The 20,700-nt window shown below is 40.0% G+C and overlaps 1 protein-coding gene across 1 annotated transcript in view; it reads right to left on the bottom strand.

Moving 5' to 3' along the window:
* The window catches only part of SEMA5A (semaphorin 5A), a 246,221-nt gene that overhangs the window by 129,400 nt on the left and 96,121 nt on the right, over positions 1-20,700 (bottom strand). The window contains exons 7-9 of the mRNA XM_075705196.1: positions 7,117-7,402; positions 5,579-5,714; positions 2,007-2,211 (exon numbers count right to left, since the gene is read on the bottom strand). Of these exons, the coding sequence (XP_075561311.1) occupies positions 2,007-2,211; positions 5,579-5,714; positions 7,117-7,402 (627 nt within the window). The remainder of the gene's footprint in view (positions 1-2,006; positions 2,212-5,578; positions 5,715-7,116; positions 7,403-20,700) is intronic.

Genomic DNA, 20,700 nt, shown 5'->3' with positions numbered 1-20,700 from the left:
TAATCTCAAAATCTACCAAAAAGGTAATTTCTGTGAAAAGTGAGTATTAATATTCCATGGAAAATAAAGCTTAGTACTTACACTCAGTTGGGGGGAGGGGCAGAAGGAATGTTAACAAAAGCCACTGTGATTCAGTGAAATAGAAGTGAAATAAAATTGGCTCTGTCAAGAAAACTTCAAGAACGCTATATTGTTACCTGGGGTTTTCACCATACAGCTTCTCACACTTATAAAACATACACTGTCTGATTACATAAAAGCATGTGCTGGAGTCAGACTAAAGAACCAGCTAAAGTAGTATCCTACTTCCATGAACAACTAAAGCCAGACGTACAGGGAAGAATAAAAGTGGAAGGGAAGTATACATCATAAGGAGTATAGGAGCTATATCTTTTTAGCAGCAAGAAAGATGCATTAAAATAACCTAGAACCTTTACTGAACACAATTTATTAATGAACCATGAAATGTAACGTTTTAGATCCTCACTGAATCAAACATAAAAGGAAACACAGTAAGGAAAACTGAAACCAATTAGAATTATGACAAATGACATCATTCTCTGCACTGTCATTGCAATGTAAATATCCCACAATGCAGTGATAGTCTCTTCATATAAAACCAATTCAGTACATGTTTCTGTAATTCAGTTTCTGTCAGGAGACCTCTACAATACAAACAGCATTTAGTATTGGCAAGATTTCACTTAAAATGCTATGATTTACCAACCAGCAGGCTGTTTTGACTACAACTGGTCAAATCCGAGCACAGTTTTAACTTATTAAAAACTTTGATATTACTGCCTATCTGTCAAGGAGCACAATGAGAAAGCTACAAGAATAATATGCAAAGAAATACTGTCTCACTTGAATGCACCAAATTACTATAAAATTTCTTCAGACTCAAACTCTGAAAAATGGTATCATGCTTTCAAGGGAAAATTAAATAATATATTGAATCACAATGCACAATTTTTGGGGGGGGCTCTTGATAAATGATAAGCTATAGAATATACAATTTTCATTAGTAAATCACAATTATAGTAATTAAAAGGATTGATCCAGTTTCTACTGAATCAATGACAATTTTGAAATTTACTTCGATTGCAAGATGTAATAAATAGGATTAGGATTTTTTTTCCTCTTGTTGCTCAACAGATTCTTTCCCTAAACTTACCGTGTTTGGTGCCTACTCACTGTGAGACAAACTATGCACATTAACAAACCATTGCTTTGATGAGCTATCCCCTACTAATGTTCATGGGAGTAAGTATTTGAGAACTACCCTAAGTCTTATGCCATGAGGCTCTAAACATGTTACTCCAACCTAGTATTTCAGTCTCAGCTGTGGATATCCTTTTCTGCAAAAACAGTTCTCTGACACCCTTGCTATTTTTAAGAAGCTTGAAATTTTGAACCAAGAAAGCAATACTTCTAACCAAAGTAATTTTAGGTGTAGGATTATTTTCCTTTCATTGCTAAGCTCACATATAAATGGAGAAATAATAATGCAGGGTGTAAAACTGCGTAATGAATTACTTGAAATGAAAAGGAAAGGTAATAAAATATTTATGAGCAGAAAAGTCAGAAATAGCAATAGCAGTAATTGTATTTCCGATTTGTAGTTACTTCTATCTCAGAGGACCCTAAACCATCTTATCTTGGGCAAGATTGTACCCTGAACTACATAAAAAGGATAAAAGAGAAACTTGTGAAGTCCTGTTTGTAGAATTTCCAACCATTCACTCCCTCAAGAGCATGCAGGCTTCATACCTTCAAAGGAGAATAGGAAACAGACACCAAAATTTGAGTTCACAATATAATACAAAGACATTGTGAACTGCTGAATTCATCTACTGAGAAAAGGTAGAAGGTAGAGTTAATGCTGTCAAAGAGGAAAAGCTGTTGTTCAAGGTGCACTATACATATTCCATAACTGATTCACAGAACCTTAAAACTCGTATACCTCATAAACTTTTGCAGTTATCACAGCAATGCAGAAATCATACCTGTGGCAAGGTAGATGATATGGAAAAGCATGTCCTTGCCCTGCACAACATCCACAACCACATGGGAAAATCGGCTGTTGTCTTCCATAAAGTAAGGAATTGGAATAACTGGTTGAACGACCTCATGCATTAAGAAGAATTTTTGAGCATCTTGAAGATTTCTCTCAGTCAGGTTTACATATAAACCCTGGTCCATGGTGCCACACTGTAAACACAGAAGAGTAACATTACTGTATGTGTCAATAACAATAGATTTACTCTCTGATTTACAGCACACGAAAATAAAAAACAAGAGTATATCTTGTAGTGACAGTCTGGAATTCCACTTTCAGGTCTCATTTTGGTGCTGACCATACTGTCCACACAGTGATTGAGGAAGCTCCACTTTCCTGAAGCAGTACTGTGGAGGCTCCCTAAATCTAAACAATATGGAAGGGCACAAGACTGACCACCACAAGTGGGCTATAGTAATATTTTGCTATATCCTTATGGTCCCAGGGCAGGAAGGAGAAAAACTACCAGCCAACAAACCACAGAATTTTCTGAATAGTTTTCTTTATAATTTACACAAACACAGTGCTAAAGACATAACATTTTTCAAGGAAAGCCCATGTCCTACCACAGCCAGGGTCTGACAGAAATCCCAGGTTACAGCACCATGCACAGTGCTACCAGCTTCTTCAGACCATGCATTCACTAGCCAAGAATGGACAGTGTGGAGCTCTAACTATAAAGGGTTATCCACAGCAAAGACATTTTTGCTTTGGAACTGACTGTATTTTATATCTGAAAACTGTACTCTTTCCTTACATGCAAACATTCACTAATTGCATGCACAAATTTCAAACACAAATAAACAAAGCAAAATAAGTGGCAGTTAATTTTAGCATCTTTGTGTTTAAGTCTTCAACTAACTGAGGACACAAAAGAGAAAGATGCTTAGTACATGTGAATATGTAAACATCCACGTGTTTATTCATGCATAATTGCATCAGAGAATTAAAACAGTACTTCACAGCATTTATCAAATATGTTGGTGATGTGAAAGACATACCTAAGTCATACTTTTTCATTCTATTCTACTAGGTCATAAATTATGCTGTGAGTTACAGCATCAACAAAATAATACAGTGTGCAAAACCCTACCAGTTATTTTTTTCATTATTGCCATGTTTTCAAACTGAAATTAAATGATCATTCCAAATCCACAAATGTTAAGAAAAACTCAAATAAATAATTTCATAATGAGAGATCATATGACGAGGAAAGACAGTTAAGCAACTGGCAGGAAACAATTACTTGCTCTGTGAGCACCCTGCATGTCAGGCCAGTGAAAAAAGTAAACTGCTCCAAAGAAGAATGTCTCTGAATCTATCATGAAGGAAAGATTCCAGCTGGAATGCTCATAGTACACTGAAATACATATGGTCCTTGGTCTTACAATGGAAATTATCTTGTGTAAAGAGAAAAGCAACAACCTCTGGAGAAAAAAAAGTGTTCCTCAAATCTGGGACTCCAATAGTATTCTAATCTGGAAAATATTTCATTAATATAATCCAGTCTTGGAAATACAATGTCTGATGTAACTATCACCACATAGCAGCAGTCTTCCTTCAAACCACATACTTCTGTCTGTTATTGCTGAGTAGGTGAATACTCTGAGGATAAATCTACTTCCGAGACTACACAAACAGAACTTCTGATATTTTATCACAAGCACTCCACAAAAGAAAAGTCTTCCTTTCTGGGAAGGAAACCAGTGACTCAGCCAATGAATATACCCCATCTATGGGCAGTACGTACTCTAATGCACCATCACGTCACAAAAAATGGTTACACCTAGCTCTAAGCATTAGACTAGCTTCTGGTATACATCAGTGCTGCAGTTATGGAGCCAGAAATCTAACAGAAATTTCAACATAATAAAAGACAGCACCTGCAAAGAACAGAAGGTCGATATCACTAATGATACTTAGAGATCAGTTAATGTCAATTGGCTTCAATATTGTGTTGTAAAAGGCCATGTTACAGCTTTTAGCACTTGCACTGGCCTGCAAAGCTGTTGCTCAATGAGATATGATACAACTGTTGCCACTGTTCTTGTAAATTTGATGAAGTACCAGCCATATTAAAATCAGCCAGACTATCCAAGCAAGAAATTTCTTCAACACCTCTGTCTTGACTGGGATTTAGAGATCAGCGCTGACAGTACAGTAGAGACTTAAACTGTTTTTACACAACCATCAGGCTGTCATCTTTGTTTGTATGTACCATTCTGTATGCGGTGCTCTCACAATAATTATCAACACATTAATACAAGGTTTGTAGGGAGAGGTTAATAACTTTTATTGGACTTGCTCAACTAGTCAGAAAAAAGATTTTTACATACAAGCTTATCTTCAGGCTTTCTCCTTCAAAAATTTAGCCTCACTTAGACCCCCTTACTGTCACTATTTCAACAATACAAGTATTTCTACAATATGTCAAAACCTATATACAAATATAGCCTGCTTCTGCAATATGGCTTAAATGGTGTCTTGTCACATGGGGCTAATGCCAAACATACTATTTAGGAAAGGTAACATGGCTCTGGCCTGTAATTCAGAGCAAATTCAGTGCCTTATTTTCCTTTGCTTGCATAAATCAGGAAGTAATTAAAACTACCTACAATCCCCAATGGGTGATTGTGTTTCATGCTTGCAAAGATCTCATGACCCTTACAAGAAGATAGGGAAGGCACTGAACCCATGAAACTGCATTGAGATTAAGGGATGGTCAAAGGTGGTGAAAGGTGGATACACTTAAGTATCTTGGTGAAAAGCTGTTGTTGTTAAGCACTAAATTAATGCTGTTTTCCCTTCCACTTCCCTTGCTAGAATCACACTCACTAAAATTGTCCTAGTAGGAGTGGTGACTATGCAGAAGAAAATAATGCGTATGTGCTTACCTGAAATACCCCTTTCTTTTTGTAGAAAGTTCCACTGAGTGACCCACTTTGAACTAATTAGTTTTACGCTGTCAGCCAACTGCAGATTATTACACCCTCTGAGGATGACAAGTTCAAATGCGGGGCACATCATGTCACAAACTGTTTTAATCTGACTCTTCAGGGAGTGTGGACCACCTTGCACAGGAAAATATACAAAATCCTGGCCACTCCTCCTTTACACACCTCACCCCGCCTTTTGTTTTTTCTGTCAATGTTCCTTTTTCAGGTTCTAATAGTACAAATACAATTTAAAAGAGAATAGCTGTTTGATCATACTTCAGCCGGGAATTACTGTTACCTTGACAGATAACTATAGTGTTTCATTTTGACAGAAGATTGAAGTTAAGCCTTTTTTCTCCTACCCTTCAAAGCACATCTGCTTTTCAACCCAAATTATTTTGTAGAAGGATAAAATTAAGTATGTTGAAATAAGGAGACCTCTTAAGCATATTTTTTTTTTTTCGTAATTTTTTTAAGGTCTTAGGCTATAACATACTGGAGAACTGGACTGATTAACTATGAACCATAGAGCACTTTGAAAAAACCTCATGTAAACTATTGTCCTTCTCCCATGTATCTGTACCTGAAAATTAGGGTTAGGATTGGGATATGGAAGCCAAGCAGAGCGAGAGTTTTCCTGGTATTTGAAGGGTCCATTAAAGGCCTGAGTTATGGCACTCAGGTTGAAAACACAAACCGCTGAGGCTGCTATGCTGTTCCTGCAAAAGAAATATAAACATTAACCTAAGTAACAACATTAAGAAGTCCATTTGCTGCAAAATAAAAAGGCAGTAATTCTCCAATCCTTCAAGTAATTAACAAAGCAGATAGGATCAGCCAGGAGATGGTATCTCAAGGTAATGATGTATGATGTGCTGATTTAGGCACAGATATTGGATTTAAATTTTTTGTCAGCCTTGCCAAGTAGCTGGTGTGGGAGAAACTCAGAACTTCCTATCTTCTGCTGCTGCTCTAATACCACAAGGCTGTACTTTACTCCCACCCATAATCACGTGCATCAGGGACACCTTTCTTCTAGTTACAAAGTTCAGGATGAGACTATTCTCAGGGCTCATTAATGTTTCTTCTATACAGCCAATGGCAGCATGACAGAAGTAAGGATTTTCAACGCACGGTATGTCTCTAGACCCTATGGAACCCCTGGCTAAGACATCTCCACAAAAATCCCATCTTCCAAGAAACGTTGTACAGCAATAAGAATGCAAGTTCCAGAAACCCATCAAGAGAAAACAACTTGGACTGCACACTTTACAAGATACCCCATTAGAGGAATAAACAGGAATAAACATCACCCAGGCAAAACATACAATTTCCTGTACCAGTGGTCTGAACACTAGGCCGCACACCCATAACGCATGGGCTGCTCTTAGTGAGCAACACATGAACTCCAGTTATCATGATTAAAGTAACAAAGGATATTTCTGAGATGAATGTCTTTTTCTTTCAAGAGTTAAGCAAGTCTTGATATCAAGGTCAGAGTCTAGGGACCTTTTATGTCCATCCAATGTTTTAATATTTAACAGATTTTAATTTTTAAGACCAAACTGCATATTTTTTAATTTTACTTTGTTGGTATAACAAGTTCAGTTAAAATTAGATTAGATTTTTGGTTTTTGACCCTCAAACTCACATGAGTATATGTTAGTACTAATTTCCAATATGTAAAAGCACCTCTTGTGATCTTTTCGGTAAGGTAAGCGCTTCCTGACATGGTCAAATTACATCATGTCAAATTCATCACCATGTGACATTACAATTATAAAATATTTATTTCATAAATACATAATGTATTTATGTATTACAACAGTGTACAAAATAAAAAATAATGTTTTTATACAAATTTATGAAAAAGATGACTGAATAGTCTTAAACACAACTGGCTCCCTGCTGTAAGGCAATATTAAGAATTCTTTCTTCTTTCATATGCTTTCAACAGTTCATGTGGGAAGCATTTGTTCACAAGAGGACAATGGATTGGGCAAAAGAATAGTTTGAATTTATGATGGTTAGTTGGCATATGCAGAAGACAGCAGCTCAGAAGCTTTAGCTTTTTCTGTCACAAATAGCAAGAAAATAAACTATATCATGGAATTTACTTACACATTAGTGGTAAAAATCCCATAGATCAAGTCCAATTCTGGCAGGAAGAAAGTGCTCTGTAGTTCGTTATAGTAAAATGGAATTTCTCCAGGGCGAGAGCAGTTCAGCCGAGCTTTCATGAAGGTAGTCCAGGTATCCTCCAGCACGAACTTGCCACCGATATCATTTTTGCATACCCGAGCAGCACGAGAGAAGACTGTTTTCCCACAGTCATGTTCCACCGCATTCTCCCGGAAAAAGAAGTAGGTGAAGTTCCCAATGTCATAAGATGACACAAAATTTGGCTCTGAAAATAACAGAAGAAAAGATTATTTATTGTCTTCTTGTGATATACCTACTCATACTAACATGGAAGTTGGATTTATCTTCAAGCATTAGATTTAGAAAAACACATCTTTTATTATCCTTGCAGGGAACTGGCCCCATGACATCTGAGCAGGCCAGCTCATGTCGAGCCAGTACTATGAGCTACCTGAACATGGCTAGACAGACTCTCTGCTCTGGGTGTCTACTGCACATAACTGTGCTGGGCAGCCCTGGCTCAGCTTACTGTACTCTACTGTCAAAAGCATCACTAAGTTTTTCTTCTCCACATATGGGCATGGTGTATTTTTACAATGTAATTGCTTTAGCTGTTGTGTTAACTCTGTTTCTGCTTTGCCACCATGCCATTACTCCAGATTAGCAGAATAATGGATGGTAACTGAGTGTGACTAAGAATGTGCTCAGAGGCTGTAATGAAAAGAAAGAGAATTCTACATAAGAGCATTTGATGGTAAGATAACCTAATTTCAGCCCTATCTCGCTTAAAGCTTTTGATAGTATTACAGTATTTTTTCTCTTTTTAAAAAAAAAGATCAATTAAAAAAATAATCTAGAAAACAACAGATGGCAATATTTCTTAAAATAAAAAAAAGGAAACAGTGCATACCAAACACAATAAACATGTGGCCCATTTCCCATAAGGATTACTAAAACTGAGGAGAGTCCATGACCTTAAGAGAGATTGACAACTGGATGAGTTCTTAAGTGAAAGACAAATTTGATACACAGATTTGTGGAGAAGAGCCCCCCTGTGTAAGGAACCATTATAGAACACTGGTACCTCTGAGAAATAAGCAAAATTTTTGTTTTCATTCCCAAATTTTATTCTGAAGTGGGAAAACAAAGAAACAAACAAAACTGTTTTAAAAACATCTATTTTGAGGAATCACTCCAAAGAAATTCAATAGCTGAACATTTCTTGACAGCACTATTGTATTGAAAAAAAGCTGCTGTAATTGAATCTAAGCATTTTGCAGGAACATCTCAAACCTGTCAAAACTTTTGAGCAGAACTAGAAAGGCAAACAAGCTGGCATTTCCACACAGCAGTCCAAACTCTGTCAGACAACTCTTCTACAAAGATGACCCAGCTCCCGCTCCCAGCTTACGTGGCCTCTAGTGCTGCTTCCCTCTCTATCTGCCGTGCTGAGAGTCTCCAGGGCAGGTTTTTTGGCAGCAAGGGTCATCAGCTGCCTAGGCTATCTGAAGCTGAGGAGATACGATAGCTCTCTCACTCCTCCCTGTAACTTCCACTCATTATCGTATGAAGCACTCCCTTGAGCTAAGTCTGTAACACACCACATCTTCCCCACACTCAGATCTGCACAGGTGTTTTGCTGGAAGATAGCAACCAAATACTTTCGAGAAGAACTTGTTGGTATCCTGAGTTCTCATAAATTACATAGTACCAGTGCATTTGTGTCTTAAAAAAAAAAAAAAAAAGCAAAATAACGTAGTTTGACAGGAATTGTGATAGCAATAAAGGTAAAATTGGATTGACAGTATACAAATAGCTAAAGTATTAGCAACGCTTTCCCTATTAGAACCTCCTATCTTCATTCCACGTGTGTGTAAAACTTCCATTACAACTGGGATTTTGCTTCAAAGGCTTCAAAAACCTTTAAACTTCATTATTAGAGTTTACAGATTTGTAGAAATAATTTAGTTGCTCATGAGCTCTCATTCTTTAAATATAACATGTAATACACATTTACACACTAAACATTGAAATTGGAGAAAGCTGAAAAAAAGACCTTATTTTTTAACTTTGTTAATCTTTTTTTTCCCTAAAAATGTGCACATTTGCTGAAGAGGTAACAGGGTAGAATGATAGATAAGATTTAATTGCAAGTATTAATGCTAAGATGACAAAAATATGTGGTTAAGACTCACAAAATTGTGTACTATTACATTCCAGACAGGTTAGACAATTTTGGCAGGCATCAAATATTAAACATATATACAGAGATACTTGCATGCGAAGTTTTTTTTCTTATTATAAAGTATAACTATGTTTCATTCATTCTCAAGACACAACAATGTTTTCAGCTCTATGGAACAAAATTATATTTATTTATCTAAAGTATACTAGAAAGAAAATCTTTTTTAGGAATACCAGGCTGTCCTGGTAATAATAATTATAATAATTATCATTACTATATTGTTATTATTATCATTACTATTTTACTTTCTTTCAATTATTAAACTGTTCTTATCTCAACCCAGGAGTGTTTCTCACTCTTACTCCTCCGATTCTCTCCCCCACCCCATACGGGTAGGGGGAGTGAGCAAGCGGCTGCGTGGTGCTTAGGTGCTGGCTGGGGCTAAACCACGACACAGGCTAACAAACAAAAAAAGAACCCACTGTCCCTCATTATCCAACTTCAATTTATTTCCATAACACACCTAGCAATTATTTCTCTTAATCTGTAATGTACTTTCTTCCCTCACTCTACACAATAACCTTTTAGATTGCTCTTATACTCATGGAAGGAACTACTGTCTGCGGAGGAAAGAAAAAACATTCACTAGTCTGAATGTAACCTGGGCTATTTGTCCATTGTACTAAGGTTAGGTCTTACTTAAAGCAATATCCACTAAAGGTAGACATTAAGGAAAACAATCCCCCTGAAATAGCATGGAAAAGTGAAATTTTCCAACTTTGTGTTTGACTTTTTGTAGCATGTAACCCTGCTTGCTCTTTGAAATCATCTCACAAATATCTCGACTGATGTGAAAAAAATTCTACTTATTGTGAAAATACTTAACAGCAATTTGATCCATGCACAAAAACATCCTGTACAACCATTAAACATGGAGGCCCTGCCTTGCACTGAGGTCTGATGACGTTTCTTCTCGCTGGAGGCCCACTGACGTAAAAGGTTTCACATTGGCACAATAGGATCTCACTGCAGAGCCAAAAACACTACTGGAAGCACTCAAAGTGTGGAGAATAATGAATTACAAATAAAATCTTCACAAACTGTAGGAATAAAAATCATATGAAATTCATTCAGAATGTTTTAGGGTTCTTGAAGAATCCAAGTCAATCCTTCAAGAGACAGTATCTTAAAATCACACTGATAATCATAATACATGTATAAATAAAAACTAGTACTCATATTTCATGGATTCAAAACTGAGAAACAATATATGCATCTACAAACACCTATGCATATATTTTACTGATTATGAGCTGATGAAAATGTGACCTGCTGTTGAAACTTGTGAAAACAGTTTTCATTTGCACGAAATGTAATAATCTCAGAGCTACCTCAGGGAATTCTGTGGATATGGGAGGATTATCATGTCAGACTTTATTTATTTCATTTTCTCTTTGGGAAAAGTGAACTGAATCACTTCAGAGCTTCAAAGGAAAAAGGAGATTCCCATCTAGGAAAAATTAGTTCATATGTTTCCAAATATTTTGCTGTGAATTGCTATTTGTTGACACAGAGGACTTCCCATAAAAGTTTTTAATGCAGAAAATGAAGTGACTCTCTTGTTTCCTGCTGAATTTGCAAATAGTTCTGGAAGGGTAAAGGCATCTCATTTGTGACTGATTAGATCACCACAACAAGTGCAAGGATTCTGGTATGTGACGGGATACAGCTAGTATGGATCAACATGAGAATGTCAACCTGCAATAATGTGACAAGTATTGTATACGACCTTTGTAGGTTTTTATATATTCAATTTATGGATGCATCATGCTGACTAGACTTTCCCAAATTAAATGGAACCAATGGAATCAGGAAAGCAAGAAAATGAGTTTGTCAACGTGACACAACAAAGATCTCCAACATACAACATGGAGCAATGCTACACAGATACACAAGCACATGCACTGAAAGCACTGGGTGGCTAGTTAGCACTGCCTCTGGGCAAACACACTGTAGTGTGCTATTTCTGAAGTTTGCTTACTCAGCACAAAGCCTAGGAATCTCTCGGCTTCCTTCATAAAGCAGCATAACTGTCCTGCAAGGACATTTCCCTACAGACCCTTCTCAGTTATTGCAAAAAGATGACTGAACAGTACAAAGTCAAGATAGTGCTTCAATATGAAATAACGTAATTGTTTTTCCAAAGGTTAGAGACAAACCTACATTTTCTGGGGAGCACGGTCTCTGTTCTTAACGAGAAGGCATTTACTAAGAAGAGGCAATGCTGCCCTTTAGATTATTCTCCCTTTCCACTCGCCGAGGGAACCTGGAGACCAAAGAGACCAAGTCCATAGCCAGTGCCAGACTGGCCACACGTTAATGCTGTCTGACAACACCAACTGCTCCTGTAGGGACTGGCTGCAGCTTTGCCACACAGCACATGCTGACGCTGCAGCCCAGAGCATGGCATTCTTGTCACATGAAAGCAAGGGTGTGCTGCACGCCCTGGGAGGCCGCGTAAGGACAGACTGGGGGATTTGGGAGTTCAAAGCTTACTGTGAATGGGATGGGGCACGCTGGAGGGCAGAAGGAGCCAAATGGTGCAGACCCACCTGTACTGTCTCTTGCTAACAGTGTATAAAGCAAAATTCTCCCCGAGTCACACCCAGGTTTTCAATAGGAAAGCAGTAGCTGGAGTGGTCCAAAAAAGGCTGGGAAGTGAGCCAACAATTAAGCAATACACATGACCAAGGGTGTCATGCGTAAGCTTATTTCCTGGATCTTTTTTATTTAGTGGTGTGGATGTAGTCTGAGTTGGTAAAAGGATGACAGCAACTGTACAGAAACTTTCTCTGGGAAGACCAATGGGAAACAGAGCCTGAGAGAGCTCTGTGACTGTATATGAGGCAGTCCTGGCCTCTTCTTGCTTCCTAAGCTTTGGAGCAAGGAAGTCAGCTTGTGCTCTGTACTCTAAAACTCCACATCCTCTGAAGTAGACTACTATGACTTAATTTACCTAGTTAGTGGATGCGGCTGTTTCCAGAGTGAAACAAATGACAGGGAATGATCTGTCTGTCTTTCTGGAGGTAACAGCAATTAACCTTAAGGATTATAAGGTCCAAAGCCTACTCTGAGCAAAAGCAAGCTGTGATTTCCACTGACTGTCCCTGTGAGAAGTGACCACTCACATCTCAAGTGTGATGCATTCGGAGACCCAGTCAAAAGTGAAATTAGCCCCAGAAATGTGAAAAGAAAGCTAAAATTAGAAGTTTGTCAGATCTAGACACAGATCAGACTATATATACACAAAAAAAGACACACACAGAGATATGGGCTTGAAGGGAGAGGGGTATAATACCAGGGGTGCTCATGACAAACTGTGGGATGACCAAGATTAGAAGGACAGGGTGCTAGCAAGGGCCCTCAGCCTGTTGCTCTGAGATGTGCTGGCTACACTGCAGCATGCTTGAAGTCTTACGGAGATCAGCCAGGGGCTCCTGAGGTAATAGGAGCCAACAGGGAAACACCAGTGAAATACCTGAAAGGAATTAAGGGGTGTTCCTCTAAGAAGGTGACACAGCTGACAGCCCAGCTGAAGTGCCTCTACACCAATGCATCCACCATGGGTAACAAATGGGAACAGTTAGAAGTCAGTGTGCTGCTAGAAAGCTATGACCTAGTTGCCATTACTGAAACCTGGAGGGATGAATCCCATAACTGGAGTGCAGCTATCGACAGCTACAGACTGTTCAGAAGGGACAGGTGAGGAAGGAGGAGTGGAGGCATTGCCCCCTATATCAAGACCTGCCTAGAGTGTGAAGAGCTGTCTCCGAAGAATAGCCACCAGCAGGTTGAAAGCTTATGGGTAAGAAGAGAGACCAAGGCAACAAACGGAACCTGGTGTCTACTACAGGCCGCCCAATCAAGGGGAGCCTATTGACGAAGCCTTCTTACTCCAGCTACAGGAGGCATCGTGTTCACAGGCTCGTGTCCTACTGGGGACGTCAACCACCCTGACATCTGCTGGAAAAGTAGCACAGTGAGCTGTAGGCAATCCAGGAGACTCCTGGAATGACGACAACTTCGTAAGCCAGGTAATAGACAGCTCTACCAGAGGGGATGCAATACTGGACCTGATGGTCACCAATGCAAGCGAGCTAATTGGTGACGTCAAGATTGGAGGCAGCCTGGGCTGCAGTGATCATGCACTGGTGGAGTCCACAGTCCTGAGGTATAGAGGTCAGGCAAAGAGTAAAGTCAGGACCCTGAATTTTAGGAAAGAAAACTTCTAGCTCTTCAAGGAGTTAGTCAATAGGACCCCCTGGGAAACTGCCCTCAGGGACAAGGGAGCAGAACAGAGCTGGCAGATCTTTAAGGTTGCTTTCCATAGAGTGCAAGAGCTCTCAGTCCCCAGGTGTAAGAAATCAGGCAGGGAAGGGAAGAGACCAGTGTGGCTGAGTCAAGACATGCTGGTCAAACTAAAGAGTAAGAGGCAACTGCACAGGCAGTGGAAGCAGGGATAGGTGTCCTGGGAAGAGTACAGGGAAGCTGCCCGGTTGTGCAGGGAGGGGGTCAGGAAGGCCAAGGCACAGCTGGAGCTGAATTTGCAAGGGATGTAAAGAATAACAAGAAGGGCTTCTACAGGTATGTCAACTAGAAAAGGAAGGTTAAAGAAAGAGTACCCTCCCCTGATGAACAAGAATGAACAAGAACCTAGTATCAACAGATGAGGAGAAAGCAGAGGTATTCAACAACTTCTTTGCTCCAGTCTTCACCGGCAACTTCTCTCCTTGCCCCTGCCAAGTCAATGCAGCACAAGATGGGGACTAGTGGGGGTAAAGCCCCTCCTGCTGTAAGGGAAGATCAGGTTCGAGACCACCTGAGGAACCTGAATATACGCAAGTCTATGGGACCTGATGAGATGCATCCCAGAGTCCTGAGGGAATTGGCTGATGTAGTTGCCAAGCCACTCTCCATGATATCTGAAAAGTCATGGCAGTCAGGTGAAGTCCCTGGTGACTGGAAAAAGGGAAACTTGGCACCCATTTTTAAAAAGGGTAGAAAGGAGGACCCTGGGAACTACCGACCTGTCAGCCTCACCTCTGTGCCTGGGAAGATCATGGAACAGACCCTCCTAGAAGCTATGCTAAGGCACATGGAAGACAGGGAGGTGATTTGAGACAGCCAGCATGGCATCACCAAGGGCAAGTCCTGCCTGACCAGCCTAGTGGCCTTCTATGATGGAGTGACTACATCAGTGGACAACAGAAGATCTATGGTTGTTATCTATTTGGACTTCTGTAAGGCCTTTGTCACAGTCCCCCACAACATCCTTCTCTCTAAATTGTAGAGAGATGGATTTGATGGGTGGACTATTCAGTGGATGAGGAATTGGCTGGATGGTCGCATCCAGAAGGTAGTGGTCAACGGCTCAATGTCCAGATGGAGATTGGTGACAAGTGGTGTCCTTCAGGGGTCTTTATTGGGACCAGTACTGTTTAATATTTTCATCAATGACATAGACAGTGGGATCGAGTGCACCCTCAGCAAGTTTGCAGACGACACCAAGCTGAGTAGCATGGTTGACACACGTGAGGGATGGGATGCCATCCAGAGGGACCTGGACAAGCTGGAGAGGTGGGCCTGTGTGAACCTTATGAGGTTCAACAAGGCCAAGTGCAAGGTTCTGCACATGGGTTTGGGCAAACCCAAGCACAAATACAGGCTGGGGGAGGAACGGATTGAGAGCAGCCCTGAGGAGAAGGACTTGGGGGTGCTGGTGGATGAAAAGCTCAACATGACCCGGCGGCATGTGCTCACAGCCCAGAAAGACAACTGAATCCTGGGCCGCATCAAAAGAAGCGTGGCCAGAAGGTTGAAGGACGTGATTCTGCCACTCTGCTCTGCTCTCCTGAGACCCCACATGGAGTACTGCAGCAAGCTCTGGGATCCTCAGCACAGGAAAGATGTGGACCTGTTGGAGAGAGTCCAGAGGAGGGCCGCAAAAATGGTCAGAGGGATGGAACACCTCTCCTATTAAGAAAGGCTGAGAGAGTGGGCATTGTTCAGCCTGGAGAATTGAAGGCTCTGGGGAGACCTTATAGCAGCCTTCTAGCACCTGAAGGGGACCTACAAGGAAGCTGGAGAGGGACTTTTTACAAGGGCATGTAACGATAGGACAAGGGGATAATGGCTTTAAACTGAAAGAGGGTAGATTTAGATTAGATATAAGGAAGAAATTCTTCACTATGGAAGTGGTGAGGCACTGGAACAGGTTGCCCAGAGAGGTGGTAGATGCCCCATCCCTGGAAACATTCAAGTTCAGGTTGGATGGGGCTGTGAGCAACCTGGTCTAGTTAAAGATGTCCCTGCTCATTGCAGGGGGGTTGGACTAGATGACCTTTAAAGGTCCCTTCCAACCCAGACTATTCTATGATTCTATGATATATGCATGTATAATATATTCAAAGTCTTAGAAGTCTAGATACTGGTCTAATGCTGAACGACATCTGTCTGGAGCTTGTTCACTGAGTTCCCTAGATTAATGAATCACACCCTCATATTGCTGGCCTCTAAAGACCCATTTCTTCCAAATATTTGTATTCAGCCAAATACTTAATAGCATTAAATTCTAGGAAGATGCCTTTGAGGGTTTTTTTAATAAGGTTCAACCAGCAAGAAATGGTCTCCAAAAGGGAAGCTTAAAATAATGGAAAGAATTTAAGCTCTAAAAGTGCCAGTCTATTTTATTTTTTTTCATCTTACTGACATAATTAATGAAGTCCATTTCCTATTTGCATTTTGCCACCCCTGTATATTCATTAAGTATATTCATTTAGTGTAGCCCTCTGCAGCTGTTGGAAAACAGTATAGATCTTGCATTAGGCTGACCAACGCAACACCGCTCATGAATGTTTAAGGACAAGTCTTAATCACAGAGTAAAATTTTCCTACAGCGTTGAACACCTTACAAGTAATATATAACTTGTAGTCATCACAGTTATATTCATCCTCAGGAGCTGAACTTGAAAATGTTAAGTCCTGGTATAAAACTGGTGGAATACATTGTTTATTAATAGCTATTTTTCCTCTGTGTTTCCTAATTATCTAGGACACATGCTTAAAATGCTAGTCTGTCATAGCATAGCTGGCTACCAGTCTATTTTGACTACTATTTCTTCTGCAATGCCTCAGCTCTGCATGATTTCTTTTATATTCTTTTCCTTTTGCTAAATTGAAGATTTTATGGGTATGGAAAAGCAAGGACTGCAAAATACACTAAAACTGTGTATGCCAGACATTTTTTCCAATTTTCTCTTACCTTGCTGATAGATTTTCTAATACAATTCAGTATAATCATAAAAGTGGATGCACTCATTAGACATTACATTTTACTGATGCACTCTAATAAATTCTGAAATGCAATTATTTCTTTTCCGAAAAACAGTTTTCAAATATGGTATTACAAACTTCCTTGTTCAATTGCCTATTGTTTATTTCAAACAAATCTCCTTCATTTTCAAGGTAAAGTGTTCTTACATGGCATAATATTTTGTAATTTATTATATCATTTTGCTGATGCAAATTTGCCAGTGACAAACTTAGTGACAGAAACCATTCTTTACTCTGATCTTGACAAGCTGGAGAGGTGGGCCTGTGTGAACCTTATGAGGTTCAACAAGGCCAAGTGCAAGGTTCTGCACATGGGTTTGGGCAAACCCAAGCACAAATACAGGCTGGGGGAGGAACGGATTGAGAGCAGCCCTGAGGAGAAGGACTTGGGGGTGCTGGTGGATGAAAAGCTCAACATGACCCGGCGGCATGTGCTCACAGCCCAGAAAGACAACTGAATCCTGGGCCGCATCAAAAGAAGCGTGGCCAGAAGGTTGAAGGACGTGATTCTGCCACTCTGCTCTGCTCTCCTGAGACCCCACATGGAGTACTGCAGCAAGCTCTGGGATCCTCAGCACAGGAAAGATGTGGACCTGTTGGAGAGAGTCCAGAGGAGGGCCGCAAAAATGGTCAGAGGGATGGAACACCTCTCCTATTAAGAAAGGCTGAGAGAGTGGGCATTGTTCAGCCTGGAGAATTGAAGGCTCTGGGGAGACCTTATAGCAGCCTTCCAGCACCTGAAGGGGACCTACAAGGAAGCTGGAGAGGGACTTTTTACAAGGGCATGTAGCAATAGAACAAGGGGTAATGGCCTTAAACTGAAAGAGGGTAGATTTAGATCACATATAAGGAAGAAATTCTTCACTGTGAGGGTGGTGAGGCACTGGAACACGTTGCCCAGAGAAGCTGTGGATGCCCCATCCCTGGAAGTGTTCAAGGCCAGGTTGGATGGGGCTGTGAGCAATCTGGTCTAGTTAAAGATGTCCCTGCTCATTGCAGGGGGGTTGGACTAGATGATCTTTAAGGTCCATTCCAACCCAAACCATTCTATGATTCTGTGATGATTCTATGATCTAATACCTACTCAATTCCTCAAGAGTCCCATCTGGAGTTTGCATCACCTATATTCACTGGATAGATGCCTTGCGTAGAAGTACATTGGGGGCAAGGGGGCAAGGATCAAAAATACAGAGGACTACCTTTATTCACTCAGAACCTCTAGAGGTTTGGGTTATAGGGATCTATCAAGAGATGCAGAAGTTTGGATGGTTACTTAAAACTAAATCCAGAATTTCACATATACAAGAACAAAAAAGCCTAGCTTGCTTTCAGCAGATTTTGCCAACCAGTAGGTATGGTATGGAAAGAAAACCCAATTATTATAGCGTACCCAATTCTCTCCAAACATTTGGACTGCTATTTATTTTTTTTCTCTGACCTAGTGTTGCAGGGAGAGAGACAATCAAAGGGCTTTCCCTGCAAACCTGGTCCTCCTTTTCTTCCCCTCCCCACCCCCCCCCACCCCTGCCATAACAGAAAGGAAACCAGAGTTCACTTTCATAATCATCCCCCTTACCCTTTTACCTTAAGGCTTGGTATGTCTGCTATGTCTCTGCCTCCAATATTTCCGTTCTCCTCCTTTCTTTAGTGAATGCTGTTTTTTGTGTGTTCATGTTCCTGAAATTCATCGCTTTTTCCACCTTCCCCTGGTTGAGATGTATTTCGGTTCTAAGCTCTTTCATTCTCTCTGGCTCATTGTGTATTACAGTTTTCTGCAGCATTAATGAGGCTGATGCTCCTGTCATGCCTCTCCGCAGCTGGGCACAGATGATCTGCTTGCAGGGGTTCCTTTCTTCCTTCCTCGTTCAGCCTCTCCTATTGGCACCTGACATGAGCAGGCTAGATGAGATATAAAAGAACAGGCTCTGTCCTCAGTAGCCTCCTAGTCTTTTCATAAATGGAAAGTGGACCTTGCTATTTTACTTTGGGTAGATAAGAAGAAAAAAAAACCCACCTTCATCGGAAGTGCTACCTCTCTCTACTATTTTAGATGGGTGAGGAAATGCTATGAAGGTGGTTTGTAATAACCAAGTCTGGCATTGGAGAAAGGAGGTCAGGGGAGGCACCTCCATCTCGCATCAGCTTACTGCTCTCCTATGCTGTCATTGCCATCTGGGAGAAGATGAAAGGGAAAACACAGCACAACTCAAATTTTTCCTCTGGTAGCAGCTCCAGTGAAGACACCTAAGGATGGGTTTCAAAACCAGCAAGCATTTCCCTCCCATTTTAGGATATTGGGAAAATGGATGATACACACAAAAGAACAGAACCAACCTTATGGGTGGCACAACCAAAGGAAAGTAATTAATTATCTTCTTGCAAAATAAGCAACAACTGGTAGCATACGCTTTGCATATTTTCAGTCAGGTCTCTTACCTGAATGCTAACGACCAAACTGCACATCTCAAGAACACACTGGTTTTGTGTTACATAAAATATTACATAATAAGAAAAGCTTGCACTAGGCAATTACAAGGCTTTTCATTAAAAAACAGAAAAATGAAATTATAACCCTGAATTATTATAACCATTTCAATTAATCCTCAAAAGCAAGAGTGAAAGGATTAAGTTTTGTTCTTCGGTCATAAATTCTCTCCACATATCCTACTAGCAGCAAGAGTTATAATAAAAGTCTGCTAGCAAACAACAATAGGAATGGATCCAGAGATGTATTAAACCCCACTAACCAAACCACCTTTGTAAGGGTTTTACTGCTACTTGTGAAGACTAAAAGTACCTGCTCTAGATTAATAAACTTTTTATTAAGTAAAACATTTTTAAGAAAGTGATCTCAGAAGAACTATTTGAAGAGTATCTAATAACCAAGTGCTTAGGACAGCAAGAGGAAAAAGTGATAACGTTATGTCTACCAGCAGAGCAGAACAATCCAAACATTCCTATACTCTTCTCAGCTGAAAAGGTTTCTAATCTGTAGGAGATTTTATTTTATTTTATTTTTTTCTGTTTTGGGGCTACATCTGATATAAGATTACATTTTAATCATCTATGGTCTGCCTACTGATGAAGTGGCTTGACACTTAGAACACAGTTTTTATTTATTTAACGTGTTCCAATAGCATCTATCATTGTATGTCTAGGATAAAGAAAATAACTACAATGTATTTCAAGATAGTTGGAGACCCAAGCAATTGTAAGCAAAGGCATCTGGGAAATTATGAATCCAAATGTCCCAGTGTTTCTCCATGCGATGAAACTGAAAGGGATTGATAGGGATTTCAATTTTTTCTTTAATCTGTTCTGCCCTTTTATTGGTTAAGTGAAGCAAACAGACATTATAGACTAAGGTAAACTTTCACACTGAGGCATCAGATCAAACAGTTACTGATTTGAGGAGGTGAACTGAAAGGAGAAATACCTTTACTAACTGTAAATGTTGGACTACAGAAAAAGTTTCTAAGTCTAAGCAGTGGAGGCTTTTCCTCACCAATCTGGACCCACTGCAGCTTGTGGACTACAAATATAACTATTCCATTTACCTCTGTCCTCTAGAGCAAACGATGATGAATTCTGCCCCTACTGAACTTTGCAGATCAACTCTAAAGCAAAGTCTAATTAGAAGCACACTATAACAGTCAACTCTGGATATGATTTAAACTCTCTGTTACACTGAGAGCTTAAAGAGACTCAAATAAACAGCATGCCAGCTGTAAATCAAGGTGTACTTTTTTTTTCTTAATGAAAGATTTCATTTATTTGCTATCATTTAATAATGTTCAAAGCAGACCACTGAGGCAGACTATTCTTTTTATGAAATACCACAAAGGTAATTTTAAAACGTTCTAGCAACATGCTGCCCTTTACTGACCTGAGCAGTTGGCTAAAGCTCAAGGTCTTGCTGATTGCTTTGGTCAGGAGAAGAAATCAATGGAAGAGCTGTCTGCTTTAGACATAATCCTCAATGTGCG

Source organism: Pelecanus crispus, chromosome 2 (assembly GCF_030463565.1).
Source record: "Pelecanus crispus isolate bPelCri1 chromosome 2, bPelCri1.pri, whole genome shotgun sequence".
Classification (NCBI taxonomy): domain Eukaryota; kingdom Metazoa; phylum Chordata; class Aves; order Pelecaniformes; family Pelecanidae; genus Pelecanus; species Pelecanus crispus.
This window is presented reverse-complemented; position numbering and strand designations above follow the sequence as displayed.